Consider the following 26732-nt stretch of genomic DNA (forward strand, 5'->3'; position numbering starts at 1 on the left):
TCGATTAAATTCTCAGTAATCCTTAAGGATAGAGCCTTATTTCCAATTCCAATATGAACTGGTTGATTGTTGTTGCTGTCACAGTTGTGATAATTCCTGATCGGAATAGTGAGAGTTGATGTAGCTATGTAATTTAAAGCTGAAAATAAGTCATTCGTATTTGAACAATTCATGCAACAAAGGCTGGAATGTCAGCCCCGAGTAGAAAAGGACAAAGATATTGGATAGAAATTCAACTTGGTGCTGCACCTTTTAACTGAAAGGAAATAATGCAGCTCATTTTGTGTAAAAAGGCATCACTCCTAGGAATGTAGTGCTAGCAAATGACCAGTTATGCCCACCTACGGTTCAGCAATTTAGACAGACTTAGATTATTTACTGTAGATTATTTTCTTGTTTAAGTGCAGGAACTTCACCCAAGTCATGTGGAATGTAATGTCCATTATTATTTGTTTACCCTAAAGGGATCAAGAGCTTGGCAGTAAATATCAATAAATTTAAATGAAAGGTTTAGTGGTAGGCTACTTGGAAGCAGGAATAACTTTATCTTTCCTAAAAGGACAACAGCTTAAATGTGATTTACAGGTAGGAAAGGCTAAGGAACAAATTTCACAGCCGTAATTGGCATTTGCACATTTTTCATTTCCACAGCTCTTCTGCTGAAGTTACAGTGTATGATTGGGAGCACCTCTCTTCTACTATGTCAGTTCACTCAGTGTCCACCATGGGCGGACCATGCTGAGATGAGATAAAGTTCTGTGTCCTTTGCAGACTTTACTGTATAAAAAAACACTCATTCATAAAAACCCATTTCCTACATTTGCATTCCTTCAACTACAAAAAGCCTTATAAAAACAAACATTTCATTCAGGGGCACAATCCTTTATAAAAGCAACCATTTCAATTCATAGTCCTACTTCAAAGAGTCCATAACCACTTGTAGCTGTCAGTTGAACTGCGACATGGCAGGCGCCCTACTGTGATAATAGATGTTTGTAAAATCAGTCATGCAGCACTAATGCAGTAATGGAAGCCTTCAGGCTTATGTCAACAGAGTGAAATGGCAAGCATTGACTTTTTAACATTCCAGACATTTTTTAATCAGAGATTTAAAGGGCAGGACTTGTAAATGTTTTGACAGGTCCCCTTTGACAGTTTTGACAGTTGATTTGACAGGTCTGTTGACAGTTCCAATAACAGTATCACAGTATCTTTACAGTGCAGAAGGAAGCCATTTGGCCCATCAAGTCTGCGCTGGCTCTCTGGAAGAGCATTCCACCTAGTCCCACTCCCCTGCTTTATCCCTGTAACCTTGCACATTCTCTCTTTTCAGGGAGCAATCCAATTCCCTTTTGAATACCTTGATCAAACCTGCCTCTGCTACCCTTTCGGGAAGTTTGTTCCAAACTCCAACCACCCTCTGGGTGAAAACATTTTTCCTCAAATTACATTTACTTCTTTTGCCAATTATTTTGAATCTGTGCCCTCTAGTTCTTAGTGTTCTCTTGGGTGGGAACAATTTATCACTATATTTACTCTGTCCATACCCCTCAGGATCTTGAATACCTCTATCAAGTCTCCTGTCAGCCTTCTTTTCTCCAGGGAATAGAGTCCCAACATCTCCAATCTATCATCATAGCTATAGTTCTTCATCCTGGGAATCATTCTTGCGAATCTCCTCTGTACTTTCTCCAGAACTGAGGTCCCTCTGTTCCTGCACCTCCTTTAGAGGCTCTCCCTTTATTTTATACTGTCTCACCATAAATTTCCTGCCACAATAAATCACCTCTCACTTCTCTGCATTGAACTTCATCTGCCACTTGTCTGCCCAATCCACCAACATGTCTATGTCCTTTTGAAGCTCAAGGCTATCTCCATCACAGATGAAAACATTTCTAATCTTCGTATCATCTTCAAATTTTGAAATCATGCCCTTCACGCCACAGCCTAATCATTAATATATATCAGGAAGAGCAAGAGTCCCAACACTGACCCCTGGGGAACTCCACTACAAACCTTCCTCCAATCTTATCACTACTCTGTTTCTGATCACTCAGCCAATTTCTTATCCAAGTGCCTACTTTCCCTTTTATTCTATGACCTAGAATTTTGCTCACAAGTCTGTTGTGTGGCACTGTGTCAAATGCCTTTTGATAATCCATATACATCACATCAACAGCATTTTCTTTATCAACCTTCTTTGTTACCTCCCTCAAAAAAACTCCAGCAAGTTAGTTAAACATGATTTTCCCTTGGTGAATCCATGCTGGCTTTCCTTAATTATCCTGCAGTTGTTTAAATGATTCTTGATTTTATCCTATACTATCGTTTCCAGAAATTTCCCTACCACGGAGGTCAAAATGATTGGCCTATAGTTGCCAGCTTTATCTTTGCACCCCTTTTTGAACAAGGGTGTGACAGTTGCAGGTCTTTAGCCCTCTGGCACCTCCCCTGTGTCTAAGGAAGACCGGAAGATTATCACTGGTGCCTCAGTAATTTCCATTGTCACTTCCCTCAGTACCCTTGGGTGCATCTCATCTGGTCCTGGTACCTTATCTATTTTAAGTAAAGATAGCCTTTCCAACACCGCTTCCTCTCGATTGTAAGTTCTTCTGGTGTACCAGTCTCTTCCCCTCACACCTTGGCCTGGGTAGCAAGTTCTTCCTTTGTAAGGATAGATGCAAAGTACACTTTCAACACCTCTGCTATTTCTCCAGCCCCTACATGCAAGTCCACTTTTTTGTGCATAACTGGTCTACTGTTTCTTTTACCAGCCTTTTATTATTTACATGTTTATGGAAACATTAAAAATAGGAGCAGGAGTAGGCTATTCAGCCCTTTGAGCCTGCTCCGCCATTCATTATGATCATGGCTGATCATCCAACTCAATAGCCTGCTCCTGCTTCCTCCCCATATCCTTTAATCCCTTTTGCCCCAAGAGCTATATCTAAGAAGACCTTGGGATTCCCTTTTATGTTCACTGCCAGCCTCATTCCATGCTCTCTCCTTGCTTTTCTTATGAGATTCTTCACTTCCACTCTGGTCCTTCTATATTCAGCCTGATTCTATTTTCTACCTGAAATCTATCAGACGTGCACTTCTTCCTTTTCATCTTTGCCTCTATCTCGCTCATCATCCAGGGCACTCGGGATTTATTTGTCCTACCTTTCCCCTTCTAGGGAATATATCTTGGCATTGCCTTCAATACTACTTATTTGAAGGTGGCCCATTGTTCAGCCACTGTCTTTTCTGTCAACATTTGACTCCAACTCACTCGACTCGGTTGCATTCTCATCCTGTTGAAGTTGGCTTTCCCCCAATTAATTATCTCTGCTCTGGGTTGTTCTCTGTCCTTTTCCATGATTAGCCTATGATATAATGGTCACTGTCCCCTAGAGGCTCTCCCATTTGATCCAACTTATTCCTCAGAACCAGGTCCAAAGATGCACGTCCTTTCGTTAGACTGGAAACAAACTGCTGTAGAAAATTATCTTGAACACATTCCAGGAACTCTCGCCGCTCTTGTCCTTTTGTACTATTCCTATCCCAGTCTATATTTGGATAACTGAAGTCCCATTCCTTACGTCTAGCTGGAGAAATTCTGTCCTTGACCCTTCTGGAACATCCTCTTTCTCCAGTACTGTAATGTCATCTTTAACCAATATTGCCATTCCCACACCCCAACTCCTTTCCTGTCTCTTCTAAACACCTTGTACCCAGGAATATTTAACACCCAGTCCTGCCCTTCTTTGAGCCAAGGCTCTGTTGTAGCAATAATATCATAATTCAGTTTGTCAGTGTGTGCCTGCCATTTACCAATCTCGTGAATGCACAAAGTGTGATTAATATATATGCACATTAGCCCTGATGTAGGCTTTTTTAATTTCCCCCTTATTCTAACCCCATCTAACGACTCTCTGCTATAGCGTCGTTATCAGTTGATACTTGACTACTTCCCAATGCCAGTTTTTCTCCTCTGCACTCTGAATTCCCCCCCCCCCCACCCCCCCAAGGTTTCCACCCCCTGCCAATCTAGTTTTAACCCTCCCCTTGCAATCCTTCCTGCAAGGTCGGTAGTCCCAGTCCTGTTGAAGTATAACCCGCCCTTCTTGTACAGGTCCCACTTGCCCCAGAACTAATCCCAATGCCTCAAAAATCTAAAGCCCTCCCTCCTACTCCATTTCTCCAACCATGTTGAACTGCTTAATCTTCCTATTCTTATGTTCGTTAGCACGTGGCACTGGGAGTAATCCTGAGATTACTGTTCTTGAGGTCCGGCTTTTTAATTCCCTTCCTAAAATCTGCTTTCAGGACCTCATCCCTTTTCCTATCCATGTCATTGGTCTCATCGTGAACCACAACCTCTGGCTGTTCATCCTCCCCCAAAAGGATGTATTGCAACCACTCTGTGACATCCTTGACCCTGGCACCACGGGAGCAACATACCATCCTGGAGTCAAATCTACAGCTGCAGAAATGCCAGTCTGCTCCTCGAACTATGGAATCCCCTACTACTATAGCACTTCCACTCTTCCTCCTCCCCTCATGCAGCTGAACCACCTGTGACGCCACAGACTTGGCTCTTGCTACAGTCCTCTGAGTAAGCATCTCATTCACCATTATTCAAAATGGAAAAGTGTTGAGAGAGTGAGATAGCCTCAGGAAATTCCTGCACTACCTGCCTGTTTCTCTTAGATACTCTGGCAGTTACCCATTCCCTCGCTGCCAGTGTAGTTCTTGGCTGCAGTGTGACCACCTCTCTCCACGTGTTATCCACGTAATGAACTTAACAGTTAATGGATGTCCTGGGACCATATCCAAAGGGGGTACCTTACCTCTCCAAAGGCTATCCAAAGAAATGCACAAAGTGCAGACCTGCTTGTTCCAGGTCAACGCTGCACATTTCAGGTTTCACATACAAAGATCCAACTTCAGTTGAGGCAGCTTATGATTTAAATGGCCAACTGCCTCTGAACTGCGCATGTGCGAAATGCGAATTGCCCCTGCAAAAATGGGAAGGTTCGTATTTGCAGACGGGACTTATGCTCTCCATTGTGGCAAAAACCCGTGCCTCATTCTGGGATTAGAAATAAACTGCTGGGAAAGGAAAATGAAACGGGCCATTGGGAGAGGAAAGAAGCATTGAATTGGTTCTGGGAAAATTAAGTTTCCATTTAAATGACAGTGTAAAGTAGAACTGTGGTAAGGGATTTTTGATAGTGTTAAAAATCACATGGGGGTTCAATTCTGTTGTTTAAGATATGTTGCCAATTAAACAGTAGTTAGTCAATGTCCCTTTTAGCTTGTTACAGTAAAAGTTTTAAAACTTGAAATCTTGTGTGATCCTTTATGTGACGCACTGGAAATGCAATTTTTTAAAAAAAGTTAATGGTTTCTATAAGGATTAACAGATAGAATGGAGGTGAAAATATTCATGCCATTACTAAGGCAGCTTGAGGTCGGAAACTTGCTCCAGATCAAATGTAGTACTGAGGTTGTGAACCAACAGTAGAAGAGTTGAGAGCGGAGGTTGTGAGGTAGAGCTTGGTAACATTGGCATACATGTGAAAACTGATGCTTTGCCTTCAGATGATGTCACTGAGGGGAAACGTGTATATGAGAGATTGGACAGGCCAAGGATAGATCCTTGGGAGACACCTGAGATAACAGTAGGGGAGCAGGTAGAGAAGCCATTGCAACTGATCCTCTGCGGAATTTTTTGCTCCCTCTCCCCCTCGTGCTCTCGCCCTCCTGTTTTGTGGCTGGCAAGGACACAAAATTTAGAGTGATTGCAAAAATGTTTCTTGCCATTGGAAAATCAGTTTCAAATTTTGTTCTCCCGACTTTGGCATGCTAAAGTCGGTTTGATTTTCCTGTTGATCTATGTCAGGAACCACATTTGCATTCATTTGCATCTCATGAATGTTTATTAAAAGGCCAGCACACCAGAATCACGTTTTCCCCCTCCAAATTAAATGTCCCACCAGCGGCTAATTAGAATGGTCCGTTTCATGAATGTACATGACTGGCATGCAACTGGCGAGCTACACTTGGTCAACAACTTCAAGGTACATAGACGCTGCTCTTGCCTACCTTTTCAAGAGGGTCACAATTCGGGTGCATGCAGGGGAAGGGGGTTCTCCTGGAAAAGGTGGAGTGGTCGATGGAGTCAGCAGTGGATCTTGGGGGGAAAACTGAGGGTACTGGTGGGAGGAAGGAACAGACACTGTCAGGAGGGAAGTGGGATGTTGTCTCTTCCACTCGTCCCCTCTTCCCCTTGGCCCCTCTTAGCCTTTCACCATCACGCCCTCATCACTTCTAGTCCCCTCATGCCTTCTTACCCCTCGCCCTCGCGCACCCCTGGGACCCGAACATACTGCAGCTGGTGTTCACTGCTTCTCCGATCGCGCCTTGTTTCTTTGCCCCTTTTGCTGCTGATAGGCTCACTAGTGCAGCAAACGCAGGAGTGAAACGGTCTGTGATTGGAGGAGCAGCTCTGTGAAGAATCTGCCATTCCAGCATACGTGTTTACCGCTATTTTGAAAACCAGCTCCATGGGCTGCAGAGAGAAGCTTCTCGGGCCAGATGCAGCCCAAGGGCCATACACTGGACAGGCCTGATTTGGGCATTTATTTTCCAAGGAGTATGTGCCCTCATTATTTTTCTATCAAAAAGTACTACCTCACACTTATCTGTTTTGAAGTTGATTGTTTTTTCATTCATTCCTGGGTTGTGGGGGTTGCAGGCAAGGCCTGCATTGGTTTGCCATTCATAATTGCCCTTGAGAAGATTGTGGTGACCCACCTTCTTGAACCGCTGCAGCCCATCTGATTTGACTGTTCTGTAGCAGTTTGGTACAACTGAGTGCCTTACTAGGTCTTATAATTTAACAGTTAATGTAAGCATTTAAGAGTAAACCATATTGCTGTGGATCTGGAATTAGGTGTAGGCCACACCAGATGGGTTTTTCCGACAATCAATGATAGTTTCATGGCCATCGTTATGGAGACTAGCTTTCAATTCTCGCTTTTTAAAATTAATGAATTGAATTTAAATTTCACCAGCTGCCATGGTGGCATTTGAACTCATGTCTCCAGAATATTAGCCCAGGACCCTCTGTATTACTAGCCCAGTGTTATTACCACTATGTAATTTGCCAATTGCATGCCTATTCTGAAAGTTTAATATTGTGTTACTATATTGTATTGTAGTCTTCCTCTATATTAACTACGCCCCTCAATTTGGTGTTTTCTACAGATTTTGAAATTGCACTTCTGATTCCTGAGTCCACATTGTGTTTGTATATGGTGAAAAGCGGTGGCCCTAGCAATAATACTTGTACCCCTTCATCGCCAATCTGAGTAACTATCTCTAACCACTACACTGTCTTCTGTTTTGTAGCCAGCTTCCTGTCCGTTGTTACTCACCTCCTGGCTCTGCATGTTTTGACTTTAGTCATGAATCTACTACGCAGTAGATTATCAAAAGCTTTTTTGAAATCCAAATATGTCTCCTGTATTAACCTTTCTGTTGCTTACTCAAAGAATTTACTAAGCTTAGTCAAACATGACTTTGCTTTTTGGAATCTGTTTTCTCTCATTCAAGGGTTGGCTAGGCCAGCTTTTGTTGCCCATCCCTAATTGCCTTTGAGAAGGTGGTGGAGTCCCTGTGGTGTAGGTACACCCACAGTGCTGTTAGGGAGGGAGTTCCAGGATTTTGACCCAATAACAGTGAAGGAACAGTGATATACTTCCAATTCCGGATGGTGAGTGGCTTGGAGGGGAACTTCCAGGTGGTGGTGTTCCCATGTATCTGCTGCCCTTGTCCTTCTAGATGGTAGTGTTTGTGGTTTTGGAAGGTGCTGCCTCAGGAGCCTTGGTGAGTTCCTGCAGTTCATCTTGTAGGTGGTACACACTGCTGCCACTGTCCGTCGGTGGTGGAGCGAGTGAATATTTGTGCATGGGGTGCCAATCATGCTGGCTGTTGTGTCCTGGATGGTGTCAAGCTTTTTGAGTGTTGTTGGAGCTGCTCTCATTCCAGGCAAAGGAAGCATGTTCCATCACACTCCTGACTTGTGCCTTGTAGATGGTGAACAGGATTTGGGGAGTCGGGAGGTGAGTTACTTGTCTCACAATCCCTAGCCTCTTACCTGCTCTTGTAGCCCCAGTATTTATTTGGCAAGTCCAGTTCAGTTTCTGGTCAATGGTAACCCCATAATGTCGATAGTGGGAGACTTAGCAATGGTAATGCCATTGAGTGTCAAGGGATAATGGTTACATTCTTTCTTGTTGGAGATGTTCATTATCTGGCACTTGCATGGCCCAAATGTTATTTGCCACTTGTCAGCCCAAGCCTGGACATTGCCCAGGTTTTGCTGTATTTGGATATGGACTGCTTCAGTATCTGAGGAGTCACGAATAGTGCTGAACATTGTGCAATTATCAGTGAACATTCCCACTTCTGAGCTTATGATGGAGGGAAGGTCATTGTTGAAGCAGCTGAAGATGATTGGGCCTAGGACACTACACAGAGGAACTCCTGCAGTGATATCCTGGAACTGAGGTCATAAGGTCAGAAGTGGGAATGTTCGCTGAGGATGGGGATATTTGTAGAGCCGCCTCCTCCAGTGAGTTGTTTACTTGTCCACCATCATTCAAGGCTGAATGTGGCAGAACTTAGATCTGATCCGTTGGTTGTGGAATCGCTTAGCTCTGTCTATCACTTGCTGCTTATGCTGTTTGGCACGCAAGTAGTCTTGTGTTGTAGCTTCACCAGGTTGACACCTCATTGTTAGGTTTACCTGGTGCTGCTGCTGGCATGCCTTCCTGCACTCTTCTTTGAACCAGGGTTGATCCCCTGGCTTGGTGGTGATGGAAGAGTAGGGGATATGCCAGGCCATGAGGTTACAACCTCATGGTTGAGTAGATTGCTGCTGCTGTTGGTAGTCCACAGCACCTCATGGTTGCTCAGTCTTGAGTTGCTGGATCTGTTAGACACCTGTCCCATTTAGCATGGTGGTCGTGCCACTCAACACGTTGGAGGGTATCCTCAATGTGAAGGCAGGACCACGTCTCCACAAAGACTGCAGTGGTCACTCCTACTGATACTGTCATGGACAGATGCATCTGCGGCAGGCAGGTTGATGAGGATGAGTTCAAGTATGTTTTTCCCTCTTGTAGGTTCCCTCATCACCTGCCACAGACCCAGTCTAGCAGCTATGTCATTTAGGACTTGACCAGCTCAGTCTGTGGTGGTGTTACTGAGCCACTCTTGGTGATGGACATTGAAGTCCCCCACCCAGAGTACATTCTGCGCCCTTGCCACCCTCAGTGCTTCCTCCAAGTGGTGTTCAACATGGAGGAATACTGATTTATCAGTTGAGAGAGGGAGGGATGCAGGACGGAGGTATGTGGTAATCAGGAAGTTTCCTTGCGTTCGGCCAGATGCCATGAGACATCATGGGGTCCGGAGTTGATGTTGAAGACTCCCAGGGCAACTCCCTCCCGACTGTGTAGCATTGTGCCACCACCTCTGCTAGTCTGTCCTGCCAATGGGACAGGACATACCCAGGGATGTTGATGGTGGTGTCTGGGATATTGCTTGTAAGTATGACTATGTCAGGCTGTTGCTTGACTAGTCTGTGACAGCTATCCCATCCCCCAGGTGTTAGTAAGGAGAACCTTGCAGGGCCGCCAGGGCTGAGTTTGCCATTGTCATTTCCATTGCCTAAGTCAATGCCAGATGGTATGTCCGGTTTCATTCCTTTGAGACTTTGTAGCAGTTTGGTACAACTGAGTGGTTTGCTGAGCCATTTCAGACGCCATTTAAGAGTCAACCACATTGCTGTGGGTCTGGAGTCACATGTAGGCCAGACCAGGTAAGGATGGCAGATTTCCTTCCCTAAAGGATATTAGTGAACTAGATGGGTTTCCATAACAGTGGTTCCATGGTCATCATTAGACTTTTAATTCCAGATTTTTAATTGTATTTACATTTTACCCATGTGGTGGAACTCGAACCTGGGTCCCTAGAGTATTACCCTGGGTCTCTGGATTGCTAGTCCAGCGACAATATCACTACGCCACCGCCTCCCACGGAACTATTCCTTTTATATTTTCAGTTTCTAGATAATTTTCTGTTCCATCTTTGAGTAGGGATTGCATTATCTTTCTACCACTGATATTAAGCTAATTGGTCCATTGTTCCCATTTTATATAAAGGAATTATGTTAGCTGTCTGCCGGTCCTCTGGCATGATTCCCTTTTCTAATGTTTTTTATAATGTACATGTACACATGTAATAATGTGTCTGCTATCTGTTCCATAACTTGTTTCAATATGTATGGATGCAAAATATCTAAACCAGGGGTTTTATCCTCTTGAAGTTTGATTAGTTTATCAATTATCTCCCTCCCCTTTCTATCTTATCACTCAGACTTAGAGGTTTGTTATTAATCATAAGGGCGTTGGTGGGTTTGAACTGGTTAACAATCCCATAAGTTAAATTGAGTTTTGCAGTACCTTAAATGCCAAGCTATTAGCTAAAAATATTTTTACCGGCTGTTTGTTAGCTGCTGTCTTAAATATTATCTGCTCATAATTTAAATCTTGAAACTGCATATTTAATATTTTGGTGCTATATTTTGGTGTTTTTCAGTTAACTGATTACCTTGAAGTGCAGTTTGGTGTTCAAGTACAGCAAGTTCAGATCCACAAGATGAAATATGCTTTCCAGATATGGTCAGCAATGATGTCCTCCCCAGAGACTGATGGCGAGGTACAGCTGCATTTGTTATTTCTGACATTTAAGGAATTAATAGTATTTTCTTTGTTTCTTCCCTGAAAGAAACCCTGAAGTTAAACTTTTAAAATGAATGCTGAAATTAAGTGTGTAATTGTTCAATAATCTTGGGGTCAGAAATAAAAACTTAGTTAATTCCTCGATTTTTTTTTTTCCTCCTATTTCCTTGGGTTGAGGTTTACAACTCAGCATCCTATTTGATCTGGGAGTGAGCTTTCGACACCATATCCTATCCATCACAAAGACCACCTACTTCCACCACCATAACATTGCCCATCTGCACCTTTGTCTCAACACTGTTTTAATTCAACCCATTATTAAGTGAAAACTGCAAACTAAAAAAAAGTTACATTGTTAGATAACAGTCTATATTATTTTAACAGGAATCAAAGTCTTTCAAAGATTTGATGGCAGATCATGGGAAGGAGATAAAACCACTGTGGGAATTGGTGAAAAAGATTCTGGGACTATCGCCCCACACACTTCCTGCTATAGGTAAAGTTTACCTTGGAAGAATGCACTTCATCTGTGTTGTAATTATAATGTTATGTTTACGACATTGCTAACATGGTTTAGACTTCCCATTGAAGCAAAGAGGAACATTATCTTAAGTAGTCTTGTAAAACTGACTTTTTACTGAAGTAGCAGGCTTGCAGGGTCCAAGATTTTTGAAGTACACGGGCAATAGAGTGACCTTCCTAAGGCTTCAATTTTTCATTCTTTTAATGTTAAGGAAAACCAGATAACTCAGGTACTTATAGCTTGAGAAATTAGCTGTGGGCAGTGAAACCCTACACCGTTTGCTGCTGATTTTAGAATGAGGTACAATAAGCAATGTAACATATTTGACTAATCAGTTCACTGTATAGGTACTGGTCTGAAATCAATATTTCTGATAAACTGCACCCTTGTGTTAACTGAATATTGGTGAATCCAAAAAATCTGAAGGGTAGAAAGTATTCAAATGAACAAAGTTTACCCAAACTCCTCTAATGAGGCCCTTTGCTGAACCTGCTCCATTGTTGTTTTTCACGCACACTCTTGGGTATCAGGGTTTGGAAGAATTTGACTGTAGCAGAATTCTTCCAGTAACAACGTGCCCTGCAAACATATTCTTGAAACTCTACGCCCACTTGCCTTTCACTATCTCCCTCTCCCTCGCACGTACACTTGATGGCTCCAAACAGCATTTACTTCTTACCTTCCAAGATCAGGGTGTCGACTAGGGCACAAGATTGACTCAGGTTGTGGGCAAATAAACTGCACATAGCAATCCACTAATATGATCGTTCCAGCTTGTAGTTCAATCAACCTGGCTCTTCCCTGAACCCATCCCTGGTACACCATGTATAAATACATTTTTATTCAAGGTCCAGGGTTATTAGAAACTGGCTCAGGAGGCATGAGGTCATTATTTTATACAGCTAATAGTGAATGTGTTATGGATTTTTCAGTCAAGCCGTGAGAGCTGTAATAAAGCAGCAAAAAAAGAGAAAATGTGTTTAAACTTTTGTTTTATAGGCAAAGAAAAAGTAATGCAAAGGTATTGGCATGGGAGAAAGTGTAATCAAAATCATAAAATGAGAATGATTGCTAGATAGAACAGACATGGGAATGCTTCAGCTTTTTGCAGTGGATCTTTTATTCCACTCTTTATAGTTGCATTATGCTACAGTAGAAGCTGCACTTAACAGTTTTGAGTAGCGATGGCAATATTAGTGTTTGTTTCAGTATTTCAATGCATGAACTGAAAAGGCTGGCTGGTTTAGGGGGCCTGGAGAAAATTCTCTGGAAGTGGTAGTTATTTATAGATTAAAAATACATTCTTATGTGTTTATTTTTCCCCTTTAATTTGATGGACCTATACTAAAGAATGTGGAAGATAAATTAACTTGAAAAATATTTTGGAACCAAATATAACAAAATCCAAATCTTAATTAAATAATACAACCACAGCCGACTTTTGTATAAGTGAAAAGTCACACCCCTTCTGATAAAATTACACTGCAATACTTATTTATTGACTGCATTTGTAACTTGTTTGTAACATTTTGGTCCACAAACTGGGGCTGGTCTGGTACCTTCAGTTTGCAAAGTTAGGAAGTTGAGCAGAAGAATTTGTTTCCGCCTGAATTCATGAATGTAAGGCAGAATTTGGCCTTGTAAGACCATCAGAAGTGATTGGGCACGGTCTTAAGGTACATTTTGCATCAATGACATCCCTTATAAATTTTCAAATAGCTCTGTCAGTTAATTGAATAATATTGCCTGGACCTACCTGATGTAAATTTATGTTTCTTACTATAGGTCTTGGTATTGTGGAAGATTTTGCCAAAGTAAATCACCGAAGTAATGCTAAACTGATGAACATGTGTCAGAACCTTCAGGCTGAGTTTTCCAGTCTCTTAGGAGATGATGGTGTATTTTTGTACCCATCCCATCCAAAAATTGCACCTAGACACCACCATCCTAAACTTATGCCGTTCAACTTTGCATACACAGGTAAGTAGCAGACCTGAAGTTGAATAATTTGAAACTACAAAATTTTAAATAAAATTGTGTATTTAAAATGTAATTTCTTATAAAAAGACAAAAAATATATTTTGCAGCTTTTCTTGCCAAAGAACAAAGTGAAACATAAAATTGAGAAGCTTTGGTAGTTAACATGATTTATAACATCCCGTTCTGAATCTATTGTACATGGTCTGAATTAAAGTCTGCAGTGCTTAATTTACAATTTTATTCCAAAGCTGTGCATGTTATTAAAATATACTGTGGCAATAAATAGGGTAAATTGCAAACTTTGGACTTGTATAGTTCATCTGCAACGATGAAATAATTATTTTTATACATTTGCCATTTTTTATTGTTAGCATCATGTTTGGGTTCAAGAACTGCTGAACATGCCAAATATATTTCACAATTAGCCATTCTTGGGTTTTGTCATGCCCCTAGTTAAAGCACAGTATGACTTTCTGCTTTATCCTTTCTGTCAACTTCTTAGAGTGTCAGGAGAAAGCCTTCCATTTGGAAAGACTACCACCAAATTGGTAATTTAGGAAGCCTCTAATTATGTTTGTCTGTACTATTGAATGGTGATGCAGTAATATATCTCTGATGTTGGCTATTAGTCTTTGACTCTGAAAATTTTTCATGAGGATTTAACAGGAACATGCTGGCACATGGCACAAACGTAAGTATAGATGAGGGAGTTTACTCAACACATCTAGGCTGTTTTCCTATAGAAACTATTGCTGCCCCTACCTCTGGTCAGTTGCATTATCTAACTGACTTCTGAATTATTTCAGAGCTTTTGCATCCAGTACCCCACCTGGAAGGTTATTCCAGGTGTAAAGCACTCTCTGCCTGAAGTGTTTCCTGATCCTGAACTTGTCTTTTACCAGTTTGCAAGTTTGTTTCCTTGTTCTTAGTTACAGTTTAATTTGAATAGTTTCTTTAAATTAATCTTTAGTAAGAGAGGATGTTAATTTTAATTATGGTGCAACTTTTTATTCACAGCATTAGTTAATTTATAACGCACTTTCAGATATTGCCATCTGGTAGCGTAGGTATTAATAGCAGTAATTTTTAAATCCATAAATTTAAGGACTTAACATAAACATCAGAATGACAACATCAAACCTCTGCATTAATTCTACATTATAGCTGCTAATTATATTTTGAATATCTTCAATGTTTTTGACTTGGCCAATTGCAGATCTTCATTGCTTGGAGTAAAGAGCAACTTTTCACTAATCTCCATTTTATGTTTTCTGAATCTATTTTTTGGATGTATTTTCAAATATTCTGAGTAAGGTACATTTAAATCTGTTTAACATGTTTGCTATTTCATTTTCTAGCAATTTTTAATGTGCTTGGACTGCCAGTGACCCAGTGCCCCCTTGGGCTAAGCAAAGATGGGCTACCTCTTGGAATTCAGCTTGTAGCTAATCACCATAATGACCACCTATGTTTACGTGTGGCTCAACATTTAGAGTGTGCCTTCGGTGGATGGCGAAATCCAGGAGCACCCTGAATAAATTAAACTAATCTTATTCCTGCTTTAAAAGACATAGGACTTTTCTTTCTGTATCCACTGCTTTAATGATAGAGAGCCACGATTCAATTATGGATATTTTCTATAATCAAGTTACCAGATTTATGCCTTTGAAGAGGTATTATCACTTAGTATGTCAAACAATCCTGTAGCAGTGCAAATGTGAAATTTTAAAAGGAAGCACTGTTGCTGGTAGTTATATTTTTCTCATTAACTTTTTATTGACACTTGATAACACTAAGGACGGGATTTTCTGCACCCGCCTGCTGCCGGGATCGTCCAGTCCCGCCACAAGTCAATGGACTTCTGGTTGGTGCACTGCCTCGCCCACAGCAAGCCCCGTCCACAACGGCACCTGAAAATCCTGGACTAAGCCTGTACACTATAGAATAATTCCTGACAGTTCATGGTGTAGAATTGTGTTTAGTCATAACTTTTAGAATAACTTGCAAATACAACTTCGTTCACGCTAGATTAATTTCAACAAAAGTTTCCATCTGAGAGAAAATGTAACTCTAGAATTCTTATATAAACTGCAGCTTTGGACACTTTTTTAATAGTTTTGGCTGTATGAAATTATTTTGTGTTGATCTAGCATTTTAAAAAAGCATATTTTCCTTTAACCACCAACTTTTCCAACCATTTTCAAATGGATCTTTTATTTGCAACTTGTGCATTAGGTGGAACTAACTATTTTTCATGCTGCTTTTTTTCATTGTGGCTCAATAATAGTTGTAAAATTGGTGAGTGATGCTGTCTCTTAAATAAATCTAGGACAAGTGTACCAGTATAAATAAACTGAACAAGCCTCTTTATTGAAGATGTGGAAATCTAAGAACACACAGTTATGGATTCGCTATGGCATTGCACTGTTAACTTTGCTTACTGTGTAACAAAGTTTTGGAATGTAAATTTTTGTCTATATTCTGATGGCAAGTTTATATAATTTATAAGCAATAAAGATACTTTAAATGAGCCGTTTTGGAGGTGTTCCTGCACTTTTTCTTCGTGAAACCTCAGTTAGTAACCTAGGGCAGAATTTTCCACTCCCCACCACAGTGGATTTAATGGTGGGAGGGGGGGGAAACAGTGCAGCAGGAGCTGAAAAATCGGCTTCCCCCACCCATCATGGTGGGTCGCCATTCCTGCCAGAGGCTGGCGTGAAACCGTTTTGCATCTCATCAATGGAATGCAGATGAAGGTCCGACGGGAATCATCTTCTGTCCAATTGTCTGTGCCATCAGCGGGATATCACATCTGGACCAACATAGCATGGAGATGTCAGGACTTCCCTGATGAAGGTCTGGGGCAGCCTCTGGAGATCATCATGGAGGCCTCCAGTGACCTTGGATCCTAGAACATGCAGCAGTGGGTGGGTGGAGCATCCACCAGGTGGATCTTTGAGCTTCAGAGTCTTTCAGGAGGTCCAGTTTCTCACTTCAATGGTGAGTCAGTTGATGGCTGGGCTTGTTTTAAATATTGCAGCAGGATATGATGGTGGGCCATGAGCCATCCAGCCCACCCCACCATGCAAAACGTTGGGAAAGTCCTGCCTGCATAACTAATGAGGCCAGCGACTTGCGCAATGGCGCAAATTTCCACTGGGCTTCACAGTGGGAAATGCTCCCTGTTCCCACCAAATCCAAGGGACCTTATCCTGGAATGGAAAATTGCACCCCTAATCTTATTTGAGGTTTAAGCCATACTGCAGGAAATTCAACAAACAACATTATATTAAACTTCTCTTCCTGCTTTATATGTCTGTCTTCACGTTCCTCAATTACAGAGGTCAGTTGGTTATCAGTGCACAGTATTCTGCACTCCGTGCTATTTTCTTTCATAATATTAAGGATATTACTCAATGGAAGAGAATGTCTGTTGAAAACATAATTGGCGGGATTTTCTGCACTCGCCTGCCGCTGCAATCCTCCAGTCCCACCACATGTCAATGGACTTATGGCTGGGGCGCCGCCTCATCTGCGGCGGGTCCCATCCGCAACGGGGCCAGAAAATCCCGACCAATGTGTGGAATGCATACACAGCATTCTGCATCTATCCATTTAACCTCATCTATATTGTAATTGCATTTAAGCTTCGCATATCTCTTATACTAATAAACTAGCCATCTAGAGATAATTGTCATATATAGTTTTGCCTCTTTTAAGTTAAAATTAAAATTAGCTATCACTCATCAAACAAAGATCTCTGGAGTACCAATCAGAGGTGATGGGAAATCTGATTTGTTCTCACTGATACTGTGTACAATATCTTTCAAGTTTTTTGGCTGCATGCAGAACTGTGTTCTGTGCTGCTATTACCTCCGATTGAATCTTATTGCCAGAAAAATATGTGTACAGGAAACAAAGATGTTACACCAGGAACAAACTAAGCATTTTGTTGTAATTCAATTGGCTTAGGTGCCATTGAAATGTCTATACTCAGTTTTTCTTCCAATTTACCTCCATTAGTATATTTGGGTCTGAGCTTTTAGTGATGTAAATCATACATGCTCCATTGGAAAGGACAAGTTCAATTGGCTGAATATTTCTCTCTGTTTTATCATATGGTAGGTGGTAAAATTTATTTTCATGCCAGTATTCTCTTTGCGAGGGACAAATGTCAGATTGCAGCAAAAGTAGAACTAACATTCCAGTAAGCTATTGGATTCTACAGCACAGTAATACTCTGACTCCATGGCTGAAAGTTTTTTAAAAATAAATGTTTTCCCATTTTTCACCATTGTAGTTTACTTTCAAGCCAACATTAGATAGCAAATGCTTGATGTGTTTATTTAATACTTCTCTCCCCACTTCAGTGGTGGCATTAACTCATTTATTTTAAACTTATTTAGCATTCCTTAAGATAATAGAGAAAATAATTTCATGAATGCTTAGAACAGTTGAGTACAAGAATTCGAACAGTAATTTTTAGGCTTGTAAAACAAGTTGCCACACATCCAATATGATTTAAGATGCTTCAGTATGTCGATACATACCTTACATACAGTTAAATGTGATTCATTACCACAACTGGAATGTATGATTTTCTTCCAATTATTCATCAACACAACACTGACTCATAATTTGAAGTATACTGCAACTTAGGGATTCACTTCCTCCTACAATTTTCAGGCTTTTAAAACCCAAACTCGGGACGAGATTTCAGCTCGATCAAAGCCCGTTCATTTGTACAGAAGTCAAAATTGGATCCTTGCAATTTGGTGTCACTATTCATTTACTTCGCTTTCTTTTCAAACCTAACAGTGTCCTGCAAAACCTCTTTTTGTAGTTTACTCATTAAAGAAGTTATGATCAAATATTTTTTGTTTGTATTTCAGATATGTCGAACATAGTGATTTGCATTTGTCCCAGCATCATGAGGATGCACCCGTAATTTCCTTATAGATTTTACAATGCCCTCGCCTGATGAAACTATTACCCGCATGCTTAAATATTACGCCATATCGAAAACATATAGGTGGAATTTTATGGCCCTGTCTCTCTGGGGGCGCAGTCATAAAATGCAGCGAGCCATTCAAAAGTCCATTGACTTCAGCGGGACCATAAAACACTGCTGGCATAAAATTCCACCCTTACTTTCACAGTAAAGCTCTGTTGCTAGATAATTGCCCATTAACATGATCTAAATTGTTTTTAGCTATATTTTGTAATAAATTTCAAGGGAGTTTTGATTACATAATTGAACATTAAATTTGGAATAGCATAAATATACTTTTGGCTGGTGCTTTGCTTGGAGATTTCCTACAAAATGACTGAAAGCTGTCCAGTTGTTGAGGAAGAGGAAATCACCTCCACAAGTGGCAGTTTATTATCAAAAGCATTACATCTACAACTACTTGTTAATGGTGTTTTCTGATATTTATATGAAAATGTTACAGCAAATTCAGGCAAGGGACAGAAGTGTGGGTAAATGTAATCATCAAAAGGTTATTGTCTGAGTTGTGTTGATGGACTGTTAGCTTCACAGAAATTTGATTTTGTGGACTTCCAATGGACATGCAGCGCATGTTGTGAAATTGTTGTATTTGCACTGTAGATACAAACTATACCTGCCACAGATATCTAGGGCTCTTAATTACAAGTGTTAGCACCCTTTTAACAATGTTAGCTACTGCCAATCAACCTCTGACACTCAAAATCTACTGTGGAGTAACTATGTGGAGTACCATTCATTCAGTTTGTGATTTACTTTTCTTGTCACTTTTTTCTGTCTCTAAATCCATTGTTTTTTCCCCCTCTATTTATTGTTTTTTGTACCTGATATGTTGTCTCAGCCCTTCTGTTTAGTTGACAATCTTAAATCTCATTGGTTAAGATGATGTAGTCGGTTGCCCTATTCATTGGACTCATAGACGTTTACAGTACAGGAGGAGGCCAGTCGGCCCATCCTGTCCACCCTGGTCAACAAAGATCTGACTATATTAATCGCATTTTCCAGTGCCTGGCCCATAGCCCTGGAGGCTTTGGCAACGCAAGTGAATATCTAAATACTTTTTAAATGTTACAAGGGTTTCTGATCCAACCACCCTTTTCAGGCAGTGAGTTCCAGACTCCCTCCACCATCTGGGTGAAAACATTTCTCCTCCACTCCCCTCTTACCTTATATCTATGCCCTCTGGTTATTGACCACGCTATGAATAGAAAAACTGCCTTCCTATCCGCCTGATCTATGCCCGTCAATCTTATATACCTCTATCAGGTCCCCTCTCAATCTCCACTGCTCCAAGGAAAACAACCCCAGCCTATCCCACCTTTCCGCTTAGCTCAGACCCTGCAGCCCAGGTTACATACTGGTAAATCTCCGCTGCACCCTCTCCAATGCAATCACATCCTTCCTATAATGTGGTGATCAGAACTACACGCAGTACTCCAGTTGTGACCTAACCAGCGTTTTATACAGTTCCAGCATAACCTCCCTGCTCTTGTATTCTGTGCCTCGGCTAATAAAGGCAAGTATCCCATATGCCTTCTTAACCATCTTATCTACCTGTGCTGCTGCCTTCAGGGATCTGTGGATATGCATACAAAGGTCCCTCTGATCTTCAGTACTTTCCAGAGTCCTATCATTCATAGTGTAATCCCTTGCCTTGTTAGCCTTCCCCAAGTGCCTTACCTCATACTTTTTCAGATTGAATTCCATTTGCCACTGCTCTGCCCACCTGACCAGTCCATTGATGTACTCCTGCAGTTTATGGCTATCCTCCTCACTATTTACCACCCTATCAATTTTTGTGTCATCCATGAACTTCTCGATCATACCCCCTACGTTCAAGTCCAAATAATTTATATACACCACAAAATGCAAGGACCCCAGCACCAAGCCCTGCGGAACCCCACTGGGAACAGACTTCCAGTCACAGAAACATCCCTCCGCCATTGCCTCTGCTTCCTGCCTCTCAGCCAATTTTGGATCCAAAGTGCCACTTTGCCTTGGATCCCATGGGCTCTGACTTTCTTGACCAGTCTGCCATGAGGGACCTTATCAAAAGCCTTGCTAAAGTCCATGTAGACCACATCAAATGCATTACCCTCATCAACACTCCTGGTTACTTCCTTAAAACATTCGATCAAACTTGTCGAACATGACCTTCCCTTAACAAATCCATGCTGAGTATCCCTGATTAATCCATGTCTCTCCAAGTACAGATATATTCTGTGTCTCAATTCTTTCTAGTAACTTCTCCAACACCAACATTAGACTGACTGGCCTGTAATTTCCCAGTTTATCCCTTCCTCCCTTTTCTAATAATGGGACAATGTTAGCAGTCCTCCAGTCCTCTGGCATCTCACCTGTGGCCAGAGAGGATTTGAAAATTACTGCTAGTGCCCCTGATATCACTTCCTCAACAGCTTGGGGTATATCTCATCTGGGCCTGTGGATATATCCACTTTTATGGCTGCTTAACCTCCTAGTACCTGGTCTCTTTCTGTTAATTTCTTCTAATATTTCACAGTCCTCCACCCTGATGTGCATATCTGCATCGCCCTTTTCCAGTGTAAAGGCCGATGCAAAGTATTCATTGAGGACTGACCCATGTCTTCCAGGTCCACACATACATAACCTCTATGGTCCCTAATTGGCCCTACTCTTTCCCTAGTTATTCTCTTGCTCTTATATATATTTTTAAAACCCATTCGGTTTTCTTCTACTCTACCCACTTAGCTTCCCTAATTTCCTTTTTAATTCCACTTTCTGCTGCACTTTTTACACTCCTCTAGGGACTCTGCCATATTGAGACCCCAGTATTTGCCATAAGCTCCTTTTTTTTAAAATCCTAACCTTTTGTGTCCCTTGACCTCCAGGGTTCTCTGGACTTGGTGTTTCCCCATTACCACCTCCACCAACCCCCCCATCCCCGCTGCCCCCCGCTCCATCTTTACGAGAACATATTTGCCCTGTACTCTCAATATTTCTTCCTTGAATGCCTCCCAATGCTCGGACAGAGTTTTATCTGCAAACAGCTGCTCCCAGTCCACTTGGGCCAAATTGTATCTCACCTTAGTAAAATTAGCCTTTCCCCAGTTTAGAACTTTTATTCCCAGCCCAACCTTATCCTTTTCCATAACTATCCGAAATCTAACTGAGTTATGGTCATTATCTCCAAAAGCTCTCCTGTTGATATGCCTTCCTCCTGTCTGGGCTCATTTCCGAATATTAGCCCTTGTTGGGCTTTCTACATACCGGCTAGAAAAGTTCTCCTGGATGCAACTTAAGAATTTTGCTCCCTCCCTACCTTGCACACTAAAACTATCCCAATTAATATTTGGGTAGTTAAAATCCCCCGCTACTACTGCCTTATTATTCTTACACTTCTCTGAAAATTTGATTACATATTTGATTCTCTACCTCTCCGAGACTATTTGGGGGCCTATAATACAGTATGTTTGCCCCTTTTGTGTTTTTTACTTCCATCCATATGGCCTCATTTGATGATCCTTCCAAAAAAAATCATCCCTCCTCACTGCTATAATTGATTCTTTGATCAATATTGTGAACCCCCTCCTTCTATTCCCTCGTACGCTCTAACCAGGAATGTTGAGCTGCCAATTCTGCCCTTTTAGCCAAGTCTCGGTCATAAGTATGATATACTCCCGTGTGCTTATGTGTACTCAGCTCGTCTGTCTTATTCCCTAATCTCCTTGCATTGAAATATATTCCATTTAGCCTTGCTAAACTCACTTCTTTTTTATCTAGCCTATGTTTCCTCTGCCTTCCAGACTGCTAATTCCATCTCAGCTTCTCTCCCCTCTGAACTACTTTTCAGGATCCCATCCCCCTGCCAATTTAGTTTAAATCTGCACCAACCATTAGCAAACCTCCCTGCGAGGTTGTTGGTCCCATTCCTGTTCAGATGTAACCCGTCCAACTTCCACAGGTCCCACCTCCCCAGAAATGGTCCCAATGCCGCAGGATTCTAAAGGCTCCCCTCCTGCACCATGTCTCCAGCCACACATTCATCTACTCTATCCTCCTTTTCCTATACTCACTACTGTGTGACTCTGGGAGTGATCCAGAGATTACTACCTTTGAAGTCCTGCTTTTCAATTTCCTCCCTAACTCTCTTAAAATCTGCTTGCTTTCTTCCTATGTCATTGGTCCCAACATGGACAATGACCGCTGGCTGTTCACGCTCCCCCTTCAAAATGCCCTGCAGGTGTTCCATGACATCCTTGATCCTAGCACCCAGGAGGCAACATACCATCCTGGAGTCACGTCTACGGCTGCAGAAGCGCCTGTTTTACTCCCCTCACTAACGAATCACCTACCACTATTGCCCATTCAAACTTCTTCCTCCCTCCTGCCCCAAGCAGCTGGACCACACACAGTGCCATGGCCTTGGCTCTGGTTGGCTTCCACAGAGGAACCGTCACTATCGCCATTTTCCAAAGCTGAAAAATGGTTTATGAGTGAGATGCACTCAGGGGATTCCCTTGCTACCTGCCTGGTCCCCTTCTCTGTATGATGGTCACCCATTCCCTCTCTGCTTGCACTTCCTTAAGTTGCGGGGTGACCACACCCTGAAACGCGTTATCCACAAACCTCTCAGCCTCGTGAATGCACCATAGCGCCCCCAGCTGTTGCTCAAGCTCCAAAACCCGGAGCTCGAGTTGCTCCAGTCAGAGGCACCTCCTGCACACATGGTCATCCAGACCACCAGGAGGGTCTAGGATTTCCCACTTAGTGCACTATGTGCAAATCACAGGACTGAGCTCCCCAGACATAGCTTAACTAAATAGAATATGGACCCTTGTTTTTATTTTACCCTTATTCCTACCTGAATATAGACTAGGTGCTGGATCCTCTAGATAGACTAAATCCTCTAAGTGCTGCTGACTGCCTGTCCCAGGGTCCTCCTCTTGCTCTCTACTCTCAGATCCTCTGATTTTTGGTACTGTGCCATTATCAGCTCACACCTTTGACAACTTATTGCATCAAGGGTTTTGAGTAGTAGGGTGCAGGATCATGATATGACAGAAAGAATTATAGGTCCCATGAGATCTTCTTCAGAAAATGCCATATGATAGAATCTCTTGAGATCCATGTCCTGAACGGGCTTCAGTTTAAGGTGTCATTCTTTGACACTACATCCTCCCTCAATGCTGCACTGAATTTAGCCCAGTTATATGTGCAGAGTAAGGATTGAACTTTCAAAGACAAGAGTACTATGAACCAAAAAAATAATGTAGACATTTTGCTTTAAAAAGTGATTTGCCAAACCCTGATAGTGAGATACAGTTCTATATGATACAATTCCTCTCATTGGATCTGTACAACCCACCGGTTACATCACGAACAAAGGCCACCACTAAAACACGCACTGACCTCTACCTCGCGGAGGCTGAGGGTCAACTTGCTGACACTTCCTCCTACCTCTCCCTGGACCATGACCCCACCACTGAACATCAAGCCATTGTTTCCAGGACTGACACTGACCTAATTTCCTCTGGGGATCTCCCTCCCACAGCTTCCAACCTGATAGTCGCCCAACCTCGGACGGCCCGCTTCTATCTCCTACCCAAAATCCACAAACAGAACTGCCCCGGTAGACCGATCGTCTCAGCTTGCTCCTGCCCCACAGAACTCATTTCTCGTTATCTTGACTCCCTTCTCTCTCCCCTTGTCCAGTCCCTTCCCACCTACATCCGTGATTCCTCTGACACCTTACATCACATCAACAATTTCCAGTTCCCTGGCCCCAACCGCTTCCTCTTCACCATGGACGTCCAATCCCTCTACACCTCCATCCCCCACCAGGATGGTCTGAGGGCCCTTAGCTTCTTCCTCGAACAGAGGCCCGAACAATCCCCATCCACCACTACTCTCCTCCGTCTGGCTGAACTTGTTCTCACGCTGAACAATTTCTCCTTCAACTCCTCTCACTTCCTCCAAATAAAAGGTGTGGCTATGGGTACCCGCATGGGCCCCAGCTATGCCTGTCTCTTTATGGGGTATGTGGAACATTTCTTGTTCCAGTCCTACTCCGGCCCCCTTCCACAACTCTTTCTCCGGTATATCGATGATTACTTCGGTGCTGCTTCATGCTCTCGTCGGGACTTGGAAAAATTTATTAATTTTGCTTCCAATCTCCACCCCTCCGTCATTTTCACGTGGTCCATCTCTGACACTTCCCTTCCCTTCCTTGACCTCTCTGTCTCAATCTCTGGTGATAGACTGTCCACCAATATCCATTACAAACCCATCGACTCCCACAGCTATCTCGACTACAGCTCCTCACACCCCACTTCCTGTAAGGACTCCATCCCATTCTCTCAGTTCCTTCGCCTCCGTTGCATCTGTTCCGATGATGCTACCTTCAAAAACAGTTCCTCTGACATGTCCTCCTTCTTCCTTAACCGAGGTTTTTCACCCATGGTCGTTGACAGGGCCCTCAACCGTGTCCTGCCCATCTCCCGCGCATCCGCCCTCACGCCTTCGCCTCCCTCCCAGAAACATGATAGGGTCCCCCTTGTCCTCACTTATCACCCCACCAGCCTCCGCATTCAAAGGATCATCCTCCGCCATTTCCGCCAACTCCAGCATGATGCCACCACCAAACACATCTTTCCTTCACCCCTCTATCGGCATTCCGTAGGGATCGCTCCCTCCAGGACACCCTGGTCCCCTCCTCCATCACCCCCTACTCCTCAACCCCCTCCTATGGCACCACCCCATGCCCACGCAAAAGATGCAACACCTGCCCCTTCACTTCCTCTCTCCTCACCGTCCAAGGACCCAAACACTCCTTTCAATTGAAGCAGCATTTCACTTGCATTTCCCCCAACTTAGTCTACTGCATTCGTTGCTCCCAATGTGGTCTCCTCTACATTGGAGAGACCAAACGTAAACTGGGCGACCGCTTTGCAGAACACCTGCGGTCTGTCCGCAAGAATGACCCAAACCTCCCTGTCGCTTGCCATTTTAACACTCCACCCTGCTCTCTTGCCCACATGTCTGTCCTTGGCTTGCTGCATTGTTCCAGTGAAGCCCAACGCAAACTGGAGGAACAACACCTCATCTTCCGACTAGGCACTTTACAGCCATCTGGACTGAATATTGAATTCAACAACTTTAGGTCGTGAGCTCCCTCCCCCATCCCCACCCCCTTTCTGTTTCCCCCTTCCTTTTCTCTTTTTTTTCCAATAAATTATACAGATTTTCCTTTTCCCACCTATTTCCATTATAAATAGAGAAAAAAAAAATATTTATTTATTTATTTTTTACATCTTTTATGCTCTCCCCACCCCCACTAGATCTATATATTTGAGTGCCCTACCATCCATTCTTAATTAGCACATTCGTTTAGATAATATCACCAACTTTAACTTTAACACCTATGTGTTCTTTTGTATTATTGTTGTTGACATCTTTTGATGATCTGCTTCTATCACTGCTTGTTTGTCCCTACAACTACACCCCCACTCCACCTCCCACTCTCTCTCTCTCTCCGCACCCCCCCCCCCCACCCCCCCCACACACACCTTAAACCAGCTTATATTTCAACTCTTTCTTGGACTCGAACTCAAGTTCGAAGGGTCATGAGGACTCAAAACGTCAACTCTTTTCTTCTCTGCCGATGCTGCCAGACCTGCTGAGTTTTTCCAGGTAATTCTGTTTTTGTTTTTGTTTTGGATTTCCAGCATCCGCAGTTTTTTTGTTTTTAACTAAAACACCATGGCCTTCTATCCAACTTCACCTGCTTCCCCCACCCCACACCCCACACCCCTCTTACACAATATAAATTTCACCAAATTTTTACTTCTCTTAGCTCTACAGAGAGCCATACGGATTCGAAACGTTAACTCTGTTTTTCTCTCCACAGATACTGTCAGAGTTTTTCCAATATTTTTTGTTTCGGATTTCCAGCATCCTCAATATTTTGCCTTTAACTAAATCACCATTCCTAGCTGTGTGAATTGAGTACAACTCTAACATAAAAAACTCAAATACTGTACATGCACCCCCTCTACTTAAGTGGCTGGAACTTGCAATCGATAGCTAAAAGATAATTGTGAGAAATACAAAAACGCCTGCGATAAGAATGACGTGGATTTTAGCTTCGGGAAACTTCCTTGAAACACCACAAGCGACGTGATATTTATATCCACTGGATAATGAAGAGTAATTGTTACCTGCAGCTGCACTACAAAACAAGTTGCACTGTAATACCTCCGGGAGCTTGGCCTAAATAACTAAGTGGTTATGGTACTGGGCTTATAACCCCAAGATCAAGAGTTCAATTTATCCCAATTTTGTTGATTTGGTTTTCATTTAAAAGATTATCAAGAGTTCAAATCTCACAATGGCAAACTATGAAATAATGTAACTTCATCTGAATAGGAACAGATGGAAACGT

At 42.4% G+C, this 26732-nt stretch overlaps 1 protein-coding gene across 1 annotated transcript in view; it reads left to right on the forward strand.

The window, feature by feature from the left end:
- faah2a (fatty acid amide hydrolase 2a) overlaps positions 1–15838 on the forward strand; it is a 49067-nt gene extending 33229 nt beyond the window's left edge. Inside the window, exons 8-11 of the mRNA XM_041196024.1 lie at positions 10657–10776; positions 11184–11295; positions 13108–13302; positions 14661–15838. Coding sequence (XP_041051958.1) covers positions 10657–10776; positions 11184–11295; positions 13108–13302; positions 14661–14836 — 603 coding nt within the window. The 3' untranslated portion in view covers positions 14837–15838. The remainder of the gene's footprint in view (positions 1–10656; positions 10777–11183; positions 11296–13107; positions 13303–14660) is intronic.
- Positions 15839–26732: the final 10894 nt, after the last annotated feature.

This window comes from Carcharodon carcharias, chromosome 9, assembly GCF_017639515.1.
Source record: "Carcharodon carcharias isolate sCarCar2 chromosome 9, sCarCar2.pri, whole genome shotgun sequence".
Classification (NCBI taxonomy): domain Eukaryota; kingdom Metazoa; phylum Chordata; class Chondrichthyes; order Lamniformes; family Lamnidae; genus Carcharodon; species Carcharodon carcharias.